The 12755-nt window shown below is 52.1% G+C and overlaps 1 protein-coding gene across 4 annotated transcripts in view; it reads left to right on the top strand.

Annotated features, from left to right (window-relative positions):
• The first annotated feature begins 5366 nt into the window (after positions 1-5366).
• Positions 5367-12755, top strand: part of LOC149858996 (ATP-binding cassette sub-family C member 3-like) — a 345108-nt gene continuing 337719 nt past the window's right edge. For all 4 annotated transcript variants that reach the window (XM_090061603.1, XM_090061602.1, XM_090061604.1 and 1 more), the window contains exon 1: positions 5367-5795. In XM_090061603.1, the coding sequence (XP_089917729.1) occupies positions 5567-5795 (229 nt within the window). In that variant the 5' untranslated portion in view covers positions 5367-5566. The remainder of the gene's footprint in view (positions 5796-12755) is intronic.

Consider the following 12755-nt stretch of genomic DNA (forward strand, 5'->3'; position numbering starts at 1 on the left):
CATTCCCACCAGTCTTTGGTAAGTATTTGTTCATCTAGAGCTTCCTTGTTGACATGAAATCTTGCTCTCGCAATTTTTTCAATGAACCCTACACTTGGGTAATAATAATTGATGTTTACACAGATATTTTCGTTACCGAGCCTTCTGGTGTCCGTAACAAACTGCATGGTGCAACTTCTCATGGAGCTACTAGTTGGCCCCTCGAATCTAGCAGAAAGGCTTGATGAAAGGGGACCATTGGTTAAGGATGAATGGTCTGCTCTTGCCTTGCAAAAGGTATGCAATGGAGCAGTTGGGGTACCGGACTGGGAATTTGCACACGGGCTCTGCTCCTGGCTTTGAGAACCGAAGAGAAGTCACTTTGCCTTTCTGCTTTTGTTTCCTCTTCCCACCCCCCAATTGGTCTGTGTAGACCACAAGCTCTTTGAGGCACAGATTGTCTTGTGATTCCCCTGCTACCGCCATGTGTTCCAAGAGACTTGCACTGTCTGTGCTGAGTTTAAGGCCTCGTTCCAAAAACCCAACATATAGGCTGCGGAGGGGGTAGAAGATATTTGGACACAAACACATGAGACTCCCTATGCCTGAAGAAAGGTGATTGCACCCAAAAGCTTGCTAAGACCTTTGTTTCCACCTACTCAGGTGGTCTAATAAAAGATACGACATCTACTCAAAGACCCGTGCCTGCCTGTGTCCTTAGACCAACACGGCTACAACCAAAAACCCAGCGACATGAACAGAAGTATTTATAGCATTTGTGAGAATATCCCGTATGAAGCTGTATGCACACGTCATGTGGAAGTCATGATTTTTTACACAGAAGCTCTGACATGGGACAGACCGGTTCAGTGAAGTGTCTCTGCGTACATCAACTCCACAGGACCTTTCACTTAAGCTTTATGCTGTTTCAGCTTTTGTAGATGAGACTTAGTTTAATAGGTTGACTGTCTATTATAGTAGCATCTTGGTGTCAGCCAAGACCTGAGCCCTATAGTGTCCTGAAAGCTCACAACCTAAAGAGTAAAAGAGAACGGAGACCCACAAAGGTGACACATTTTGCTCAAAGTCTGTAGTTGTGCCAGGAATAGAGCCCAGGTTTTATGTTTTAGTCCAAAATCTTATACCTGGAGCTGGGCTACTTCTATGCCTGTCTCTCTCTTTGGATCCTTTTGATTTTGCAGTGCTTCCATGAAAATAGCTTCCTCTTGAAGGAGCACAGACCTAGTTTCTCTCGCCCCTCTGAATGACCCACAAGTCCCCATCTCTTCCAGGTTGTCCTTGGCTCTCTTCCATTTGTCTTTTTTTTTTATTACTAACCTCGGCATAATTAGGAAGCCAGGAATGTGCATGGGAGATGAATGTGGCCTCATTAGATTCTTAAGCAGTATTGAAATAATGGTCTCTCATTTACATCAGAAATCCCTAAATATGCATCCCAAGTTGTCAGTGTTGCAGAGAACTGCCATTAAGCTGCTTGCGGGTTTGCTGCATCCCTTTTCTTGTTTGAAGAAAAGAAAATGTTGGATTGTTGTGGTTAGATCCAGGAACAACGGGACATCTTCCATCTCCACTGGGGAGGAGGGGGTATGGTGGACCTGATCCTTTGTGGACCTGCTTCTCATGACCTTGATGTTGGAAGCTATTCACTGAGGCTCTGTACTTTATAGAGGCCAGGCATTTCTGCAAGGAAAATAAAGGCAGGAAGTAGAACAATTTTTGAATACCTCACTCCAAACCAACCTACCCCACTACTGAAGCTTATTTCCAAACTGTTTTTCCCCACATGCGTGTATCCCCACTTTTGTGCCATACTTTCTAGCTTGGTGAAGTAGTTTTCCATCTAGTATTTGGGCAGAATCCTTCCTGTCCCAAGGCCACTGGTGTAAGTCTGAATGAGAGTAAGGTGAAATCTAGGTTCTGCAGAAGTCAAAGGGAATCCAGCCATTGGCTTTGAGAGAGACAGGATTTCACCCCTGGCTGCTTTCTTGGCATCACAGGCCCATCTTCAAATAAGTCTCTTAAGCTCATGTGTCATGATTTACTTTGCTTCTGTCAAATCACATTGGCCTTCTCCTCCTCCTCCCAGTAAAGAGAACCAAAATGTTTTTGGACCCTTCCATGATAGCTGTGTACGTCCCCCTTCATCACAATGAATGTGAATGCTTTATAAAACTCGATAGGAACACCTTGCAGTCTAGTTGCCGCTGTTCTTTTAGACTGCTTTTCAACTATCATTGCGGTGAGGAAGCTGGCATCGCCTCCTGGAGGTGTAAGAGACTTGTAGCCCTGCTCATCTCCTGTGGAAGATTGTTCCAAAGCCCTGGGCCAGCTGCAGAGAAAAAATGATCGCTTGACCTCCTGAGCCTCAACTGTGCAGTTGATTAAATCCTGGGACATGTGGCTGTCATGGAAGGTGTGGGGGCTATCCTCCTTGCTGCTGGATAGACTCTTGAATGCATTCATTCTAGTTGCCTTCAGTTTCCTATCTACCACGGTCAAAGAAGCCAGGAACAGAGGAAAATATTGAACCCAGGTCCTGATTGACCTTTGCCAGACATCCCCCTCGCTTATCTTCTATTGTGGAGCTAGGGTGCAGTTTGCTGTGGCAGGTAAGCGCCAAAATAATGCTGACAGAAGCAGAAAAATGATATCAACTGGCTCTGTCTGTTGTTGCCCTCCCAGGGATCAGCTGCTTGCTCTTAAACTTGGAAGGTGGGTACAGCTTTATCAATCTCTCTGCACCTGTGACAGGAGGAGGAGAAGGGAGAGGAAACCGCAGAGACAGCAAGAAAACCCAAGCAGGCTTGCTGCGTGTTATAGGCTCGATGTTGGTATGCTAGGCAGGTGTCCTTAAAAGCAAAACTTCCCAATTTGCTGAAAGAGCATAATTCACCAAAATGTACAAATGAAACTAAATGAATCCAATGCAATTAAAATGGAGACAGTGTGTAATCTGGTAACCCACTTGCAGGTTCAAAGCTTCATCTCTCTTTAAAAATGTTGCATTTAAAATGGATTTGGAGCAAGCCATGGTGCACAAAAGTCCTCTATACATCATCCATGTAGAAAGGGAATCAGATCAAAAGCATCTGTGTCCAGGCACAGTGAGGAAATCGCTTGATCTAAGATTGCACCTTGCTCATGCAAATATGTTTATGGCTCTTTATGTAAATGCTGTGAATATAAAGACCTAGCTGTATGCTAACAGAAAAACATTTGGCGGAACAGCGAAGGCAGAGATCAGCATTGGGTTAGCGCCGACACAAATGTGGACCTTATAACATTCACCAAACTGAAGTCTTGGGGCAGCGGCACAGCCCTGGGAGACCTGTTTTCTATTCTGCACTCGCCCACTGAGCTGCTCTGTGATTTTGGGCAAGTCACTTAATTGATTTCTGAGAACTGCTCCTCATCCACCTGGAGCATTAGCTCCCTGGGGCAGGGAGTGTCTATCCAGCACTTGGCAACATGAGGACCTGGTCTCAAGAGGCCTCTAGATGCTAGCATAATACAAATGAGACACCCCCCCCCCCGAAATGCTGAACTTTGGCTATTCTGGCAAGCAGAATACATCTCCATTGTGTCTTGAGGTAATCATCTTAGTGGGAGGATGTGTGAGAGACCCCCTGGATATATAGCAGTGTTGTGATGTGATGTGCATCAGGAGCGTGATCGTATTAGAACCAGATGGCGTTAGGGAGACAGCCAGGTTGTCACTTCCAAATTGCCAGACTGGGACAGCGGTGAATGACGCTTGGTACCATCTGACAGCTGTCTAGCGGCCTGTGTGGAAGGGGTCTGACTATTTGTTGAGTAGCTGGTGTGCAGCCATATCACAAACCACAAGCTGCAACTGGCACTAAGTGGGGCGCTGTTGACGGGCTCAGCTGAGGGCCGGGCACGGACCCATCTGCCCTTCTGCCTCTGGGTCCGGATGAGATGCTGTGGTAGGCAGCACTGGGGAAACGCATGCTGCGCTGCATGTGTGGTGCCGGTTTTGTGGGCACCGACACCAGTCTGGCACTCATCCGGATCAGTCACCTTGCCCACTCCTGCCTTTGTGTTACTACTAGCCAGGCCCTACCCATCCCCCCTGGAAGACGCCTCCTTCGGGTCCTTCATCAAGGACGACCGACCCACCGTTGTCTCCTGAAATGGCTTATCAGGGGCCTGCGGTGAGACATCCCTGCCACGGTCCCAGAAGAGGAGGGCAATCCCTATTTGGGGTGCTTTCAGCCAGGGTCTCCAGTTGCCCGACAGGGCAAAAGTCATGTTCTCACTTGCAGCGGATTTCCAGGGCCCGGCGCTACTGAGGTCTTGAGAGCTACAGCTGGGGGAAGAACAATGTGACTTGACTTTCCTGTCTCTGGACACTTTCTGTCTTAAAATCCTGGAACGGAGCCTAGTTTGCCTTGAGGCCTGGCCAACAAATTTAATATTCTGTCTCAGGCTGGACAGCACAGGCTCTGAATGCAAGATCGAGCCTGCGCCCAGGCCAAGGGGGAGTCGGAGCACGGAGAAGGGGCACGCTGGGCCAGGGAGAGCCAACTTCCTCCTGTTGCTGTCAAGTGGGGACTCCTGGTTGGCCGAAGCAGTGCTGTCGGCGGCCCAGCCGGCCCTTCTCCCAGGCCCAGCAAGGTTAACGCCTGCAGGAGCCCTTAAACCCCCACCGAGAAGGAAGGGTAGGGTGGGACCGGACGAGGGCAGGCGCTGGTTTTGAAGGAGGCCGGACATGTTTAAAAGATTCAGTAGCACACGTGAGAGGCCTGGCCTGCAGCCGGGGGGGGACGTTCGTGGCCGTGGTGGAGGGCGAGGGCGAGGGCCCCAGCCAGCGTGCAGGAGCTGCCTCGACGGCCCCGGCGGAGGGGGACGCCTGCGCAAAGCGGGCAGGGGCGCGGCGGCCAGGGGCTGCTTCATCCCGCTTCCTAGCCCGCCGCCCTCCGCTGCAGCCGCGAGGCTCCGCAGCCCGGCGCCCGGCATCTGCGCCTGTGCCCGGGGGGCAGCTCCAGCCTGCCCCCGTCTGCCCGCGGGAGCCCCGCTGCGGGCACCGGCCGCCGGCAGGGGGCGCTGCGGCCGCGCCGGAGCCGCCCGCCGGGGCCGGGGCCGGGGCTGCCCCCTGGGGGCGGGGGGGAGGGGGCCCGCGCCCCTGCCCCTGCCCCGCAGCGTGCAAGCGCCCCCGTCCCGCCGGCCGGCGGGTGCCGCGCGGCTCCAGCTGTGCCGCTCGCCCCTTCTTGCCACGTCCCGCAGCCAATGGGAAGGGGCCGGGGGGCCCAGCGCCGAGCCCCATTGGCTGCCGCGCGGCTCCGGGGGCGGAGCCCGCACTTGAAGTTGGAGTGAGGGATCCAGCTGTGCGCGGGGCTCCCGGCCGGAGGCAGCGCGGGAGGCGGAGCAGGAGCGCCCGGCCCGGCCCGGCCCCGGCCCGGAGGGGCGCCGCGCGGGGATGCGCTAGCGGCCCCGTGCCGGCGGGGGGCGGCCCCCGGGTCCTGCCGCCGCGCCGGGCGCCCCGCGGGCCTGGCCCCGCTCCTCTGAGCGCCCTGGCCCGGGCTCGGGCTGCTGCGGCCGGAGCATGGACGGCGGCGCGGAGCCGGAGCCGGAGCCGGAGCCGGGCAGGTCCAAGACCTTCATCCGTCTCAACGACCTGTCGGGGCGCGGGGGGCGCCCGGCGCCGGGGGACAAGGACGCGGGCGGCGCGGCGGCGGAGGCGCTGCCCTACCCGGCTCTGGCGCCCGTCGTCTTCTTCTACCTGAGCCAGCACAGCCGGCCGCGGAGCTGGTGCCTCCGCATGGTATGTAGCCCATATCCTTTGCCCGCTGGCAGGGGGCACCAGGCAGGAGCCCCCCGAGAGGCTGCCTGGGGGTGGATGGCAGCGGGAAGCTCTCCAGACGCGCGAAGCGGGGGGACGGGGCTCGGGGCTCCCGCGCCCGGAGCAGAGCCGCAGGAGCAGGCAGGAGGCTCCGCGCTCCTGCCCGAAGTTTGCAGCGGTTTCCTCCAGGGTGGGAGGCGCGCCTGGATCTCTCCCCCGGTCCCTTTCATTTGTCTGTCTCCAATTCACATCTTGGAAGTTTTTCCAGAACCTCTTTCAGGGCTTTCTCAATGTTTCCTGCCCAGGCAGGCAGGGATTTCTCTGGCCTTGAAGTCATAACATGACATTCCAGAGGAGTACGAGGGAATGGAAACAAGCTGTAAGGACTTGGAGAGGGGAAGAAGAGCAGGTCCCTCTCCGGGAGATGGCTCTGCCCTTCCCGGGGCTCGAGCGGAGGAGAGGGACTATACCTTAGCAGGGAGAAGCCTGGCTGGCGCTGACCGGCAGGCGCGCCACGCCAGGGCAGCAGGTGTCGTGGGCCCAGGAGGTGCCCGCTCTGCTGTCTGCTGGAGTTCGGAGGGGCAGGGTGTATGCCATCCCCCTGCCCAGCTCGGGGTGGGCCTGATCCTCGGCATCAGCTCCCCTGGGGTGGCAGTTTCTCAGCTGGGCTCCTGCTCCGCAGCCAGCAAGTAATCCTTCCCAGGGATGCTGTTTGCATAGCGCTCCTTGATTTGATTCCCCGCCCCCCATTTCCAACCCAGCAGCTACTCAGACGCAACAATGCACTCAAACCATTACACCACCTTGGCCCTCAATGAAACTGGAGGGGGAGGCATGCATGTGTGTGTGTGCTTTAAGACTGGGAGGAATAAAAGTCATGCCCCCCCACCCCGCAAGCCCCTTAACAACCAGACATGTGTTTAAGTGAACAAAGAAAAGAGCCAGGATGGGGGTTTGGGCAAGCATGTGCAGCCGAGGCTGGGAGAAGCCGCAGACCCCTCCGGCTCTCCAGCGGAGGGAGAGTGGCTTGGATCTTAAATATATATTACAGCATTTGCATGACAAAACCCCGGAGCAGTGCCATGTCTTGCTGATCTCCCAGGGGCAGCTCTTTCCTCCCCCCTTTCCTTTTTGCCATGGCTACATTGCACTTTATCTTTTTAAAAAACCAGGTATAGGGTGTGAGGAGCTTTGAAGCCAAGGGGTCATTGAAGGACTGGACTTGGGCTGGAGGGATTGTCTGGTCCTGGCTAAGGGACGCAGCGTGTGCAGGGCAGGTGGTGGCCCAAGATGGGCTACTGGATGGCTTGTTCTCCCCTCCCTTTTACGTCCTGCAGAGCCTCGGGTGAGTGCAGGAGTCTGCCCTGGGTGTCCTGGGGCTCTTCCATTGCTCTCTACCCCCCAAGGAGCTGCCCTTTTCCTTCTCCAAACCTGCTTTGGGGAGGGGCAGTGGGATCAAAACCAAGGTGCTGGAAGTAAAGAATGTGAACTGCTGCTGTGAAGTCTGGAGGGGAGGATGGGAAGTCTGCAGTGGGCTTTGGATCAGGCCCTGATTTCCTCCCCGAGCTGGTCTTTCCCTTGTTCAGCACTGGGAAGGCAGCGGGGAGCAGTGGGATCCAGGAGAGCCCAGCACTGGGCCCTGGGAGCAGCACTCTGGCATCAATCAGTGTGCATGGACAAGCTTTGAGGTCACCAGTGACCCCTAATTTAAATTAGTGCCTTATTTGCACCCCTCCCTTTCCCCTCCCCCCAGATCTGGGACGGGGTTGCTGCCCCGGCTGCTTTGATCAAGTTGAATTCCCCACGGAGAAAAGACGTAGCGGGGCTTGCAATGGGGTGCGGGCCCCCTTTCCGATGTTCGAGCTACAATCAGAAATTGTTCAAAGCACCAGAGGTGCTTTACTGCGTCTAGGCTCCTGTTCCGTTCATCATTTAAAAATGCATATGTATTAATGGGAGCAATCTGACTTCCAGCCGGGCTATGTGCATAAGACAGCATCTTTCTGAGTAAATAGGAAGTTATCAAAGCCATCCGCAGCTTCCAGCCGGCAAGCGAGTCGTTATATGCAGACAGAAGACCCCGGTGGGGAGGGGAAAAAGCTATGTGTAAAGTTGTTGGGATGAGGCGGTAGATCCGTTGCCTGGCCCTTGGATTTTGGGTAAATCGGGGGATTCAATCTAAGCTGAAATTGCTGTGGCAGAGAGAAGCGGCTGGCTGTAGTCTTGATTGCTGTTTGCCTTCAGCTACAGCAGTCCTGCATCTGATCAACAGTCTGCATTTTCCCCAAAATGTCCCCTGGGAGGGAAAATGAGGTTTCCTTTCCCGGTCCTGTGAAGACTCCCAGCAGTTCCCCAATTTCATTTTTTCCACACGAGCTGAGCAGTTCAAAGCGGCACTTATTTAAGCAATCCAAAAACTTTCTAAAGCATCCTCTTTGGAGGAGGAAATGTTAATGAGGGACCACAGATCACAATGGGCTTATCTTCCATGACTAATATTATTAGGTATGATGGCTGCTTTTAAATATTTGCTGTCTTAATGATCTTGACTTGAGACTGGTGTCAAGCATCTCAAACTATCAGCAGGTGCTTTCTGTGGGTTTTATCTCTTTTCCCCCCTCCTCCCCCCCTCCTCTTTCTTTCTTTTGGCTTGTGTGAGATGCCCATTTCAGCTTGAAAAGTGCCTCGATGTACATGCCTGCAAATGCAAACAAGTTGACTTCTGTCCTTGGAAAATTAGTGTTGGTTAAGAAGTTTCCTACAGGGCACCCTGGGGCACCAGCTCAGAGAAGTACAGACACTAATCGCAGCCTGGGAGCTGGATCTTTCCCTAGATGTTGCCTGTTTTCTGTTCATTCTTAAGAGAGAAACAAGAGAGCACAGACTCCCATTAGGTAGCAGAAGATGCACTGTGACCCTCTGGTTTTATTTGCCAATTATGGTTATCACGTCACTGACCCAGAAATAAAGAACTGAAAACGTGACCCAGCCTGCTGAAGGGTGAGAGAGCTGTCTTCCCCCCCCACCCCCGGAGTACTGCCTGGGTCTGATTCCTTGGTAAATGTTTGAAATGCTATTTATTAGGCAAGCTGGCTTTCTTCTTGCATTTCTCTTCTGCTGTTTGCTAGGGGAGTTTAGCTGTTTGCCTATTTACATTTATTATTAGTAGTAGTAATAATAATAATAATAGTAATAATAATAATATTTACCTTTCATTAGCTTGGTGAGTTCAGGAAAGTGACTTGTCCCCTTGTAAACTTTAAGAATCACGACCTTATGGCAAATCCGCCCCACCCCACCCCCGGTATAATTGCATGAAATTCTTTGTTTCCACCAGCTGCTCTGGTTAAAGTGACAAAGGTTTGGGTCACATGGCCGGCAAAATCCCTTCCGATCTCTTGCAGCCTTGACGGCTGATGTCTATAATTTCACAGGCACATTTTCATACTTTTGTTTTATTTTACCCTCAGTTCATCATGGCCTCTGAATGCTTAGAGTGCAGAAGATTGGACTCTTGTTTAATTGCATCTGCTGCCTTCCTATTTTTTTTTTTTTTTTTTAAGGTTCCCAGATGCCCTTTTAATTCAATTAATTCAGTTTTCAGATGAGGCCAGATTGTGGATATGAACAGATTCCTGGCTTGGCAAAGCATGTGTGCAATGTAGGATCTGTAGTGTGCTAATATAGCTGCTAAACTTTGTCGTCTACCAGGGGTGTCGCAGTGTTTTGCCAATCCTGGTCCTGTGCCCTTGGCTTCCTCTCCCTCCCTAGGGAACTTGCTTCCATGAATAGACTTTTCTTTGCTGGAGGGACTTTTAATCCAAAAAGAGGTGGTCTTTCCCCCTCTCTCTCATTGCCTCTGTGCTCTTGATACTGGAGACGAAGTGAATTGGATGGGATTTAGAAGGAAACAGCAGATCAGCTGATTATTCAGCAATGATACCAAGTCCCCACCAAGACGATTTGCTGGGGCTTTTTATAGGGCTTCATTCTGAAGCCTTCATCTCCTGGACCGTAGATGTTTTTGGCTGGCTGTTGAGCGCATACTTGTCATAGTGGGCTGGAGGAGGCAGGGGGTGTTGGAACCTTGTTGAGTCTTTTCCCCTCCTTTAATCTCAAATTGGCCATAAGATGGGCTTGGTTGGATCCCGATCTTGAGTACTGCAACGCTTCGGTGTGCTTGGATCTGGGATTTTGACTCGACGTGGAAATGAGTGCCTTGTGATCCTGCTTCTTTAGATCAAAAATCTCCCCAGGTTGTGCCTCCCTCCCATGTATCTTGGTCTCCTCTGCAAGGAGCCCCCTCTGCTGCTCTTGGTGCTCTTCAGTGCATAGGGAGTCTGGTCCTTATCCTGCACAGGCCTGGTAGCAAAGGTGACTGCAGCTCCTCTCTGTGAACTCCTGGAGCACATGTGGGCTCACAAGGGGAGAGGAGCTCTGCGTGTCACTGCGAGGCATCACTGCTGTCAGGTTTTGGCTGGGGCTGTGACTTCCTGCACTGTAGGTGGAAGATGTCGGTGAGACCCAGCTGGCTCCTGAGCTTGCGGAAGGGATTTTGAATCCTTTGGAGCAGCAGTGAGATACTGGAAGTATACATCCAATCTTCTCCAGGTGAACAGATGCTGCTGAGGCTTGCCTTGTCACGGTGACAAAAGGCTCTGCTCTGGATGAGGAGCATGTGTTGAAGGAGGGAGAAGGCCAAATGTGGCTGTTGCATACAAGCTTACAATTGCCAGAGTATCATGTCAGAACTGCTGGCCCGCGGATGGAATCAGAAAGCTGAGCAAGCCTCCAGCATGGACGGCAAGGCTTGTTTGGTCCGTTAACTGGTCTCCTGGAACGCAGAGTTTGCTGAGATGGGATCTCTGCCACAAAAACCGGGAGATGCGCTCGGCGACTCGACTTTGAATTTCACTTGAAAGCCTTGTGCAAGCTTGCAAAGATGAAAGCCTGGCCCAAGGTCTGTACCTGGCTGCTCTTCTTCTCAGAGACAAAAAGCAAGGATATTGTTGGAGAGTCGAAGTGTTTGAAGAGCAGAAATGAAGCGAGCAAGGAGGCTGCGACTGCCTGATACTGCGAGAGTGTATTATTTCCCTATGCAACAGAGCCTAGCTGAAAGGGAGCAAAGGTCCTTATTGTAATGAAGAGACTGAGAATTTTTTGCCCCTACCCTGTGCAAACACCAACTGTCTGAAAAGCAAGGCTGTATGCAGCTACAGAGGCCAGGAAAGGAGATGAGCTTCCTAACAGTGGAGAAGGTGCCACTGCTGGGACACAGCCAGCGTTTCCTTAAAGTCCCCCACCCAATGGACGGGATAAAACCAAGCGGTGCAATATTCTGTGAATCATCTTGCACAGAAGGGAAATGTTTTGAGTTGTGCCTGTGGTTGCTACTGCTCGGAGTAATCTCTTTTTGTTTCAACAATGGTGAACTTGGGCATCGGCTTGGTAGAATGGAAGGTGGCCCGTAAGATGTCTTTTGGGTTTCATGTATTCCAAGCGACTGCTTGCTATAATGATGAGGAGCTGGTTGTTGAGTCTGAATGGCAGTTTAAATCCTCTTTCCCCTTGTCCCTATGGACCCAGGGGGTGCCTGGGTCTGATGCATTGGTTCCGATTCACTTTTAGCCCTAAACCTGAGGTGGAAATACAGCGCTGCTTGAATTTAGGGTTTAAAATGACATGGAAAACCGCAGAATCTTGCCACCGGAACCAGCTTAGACTCGCCGGTAGATTTGTCAGCCCCAATAAAACCGGTCCTTGGTTTTGTAACAAAACCAGGTAAGTGCTGCCCATGGCAGCTCCACTCAGCTCTGCTTGCTTTCCCCCACAGAGATGCTGCTGATCAAAGGCTTGATTCTGGTGACTTGCCCAAGGCGCATGGCTCTGGAAGCCGGTGCAGCCACAGATGTTCAGCAACATGCAGGATTGGGCCCTAAACTGTAATGGCATTAAGCCAAAACACAGCTTAATTGTGCAATGGGCAGATTGACATGAGTCTGTCCTGCTTGTTCAGAGCTTGTATTGCTTTGCTTAAGTAGGCAGAAGGGGAACGCAGCTGGAGTTCCCCAGAGCTGGAATATCACATGTGATGCTGCAAAGGGTGCCTGGTGGGATGTTAAGCAATTGCTTTATGTAGCTCCACCTCAAAGTTGGGTCTAGCATAGGCCAGGGGTTCTCAACGTTTTCAGACTTGAGGCACCCCTGGATAGTCTTGAGGCCCTCTTTTTGAAAAATGCCAGCTCAGCTTTCACTTCTGTTTTAACTGTGGAAAAATAATAGAGCAATTCTTTTCTTGCAAAGAACTTGGAAAGACCACGGCGCATTAGAATCATTTTAACAGTATGGATTCCTGTATGAATCTCTGGCTTTCTCCTGTTCCCACCTCTAACAGCACTAACATTGCGGTGCACCCCACGGCACCCTTGAAAGGATCTTTCACAGCACCCCAGAGTCCCATGGCACCCTGGCTGAGAATCACCAGTTTAGTCCTTACCAAGCAATGCATCATACTGCTTTTCTTCAGTTACTGGAGAGGAGAAGGGGTGGTTGGGTGTTCCTTGCTGTGTCATAGAAATTGTGAGCTTGGAGAAGTAACTGAGGCCACACATGCACTGCTCCAGGCGGGCAGGCTGTGCCTCCTAGGCTAGGTTTTAAATTGGTTTAAGTGATCAGAAACTGGTTTAAACCTGTAACAGAACAGAGGTTCAGTGCACATAAACTAGTTTGAAAATTGGCTGAAACTGGTTTGAAATAAAACTGGTTGAATGTAGTATCAGACTTAACTGATTTGGCTCAAACCAGTTTATGCAATGTCTGTTCCAGACCCTTTGCTGGTTTAAGATGAACCAGATTCCCCCAGCATCCCAGCATGCTCTCTGATTCACAGCAGGACTGGCCCCTCCCCTCTGCTCCCTGGCTGGAGCTCTGGCAGAGACTGCAGACACAGCAG

This window comes from Crocodylus siamensis, chromosome 8, assembly GCF_052110815.1.
Source record: "Crocodylus siamensis isolate JL-2025a chromosome 8, ASM5211081v1, whole genome shotgun sequence".
Lineage (NCBI taxonomy): Eukaryota > Metazoa > Chordata > Crocodylia > Crocodylidae > Crocodylus > Crocodylus siamensis.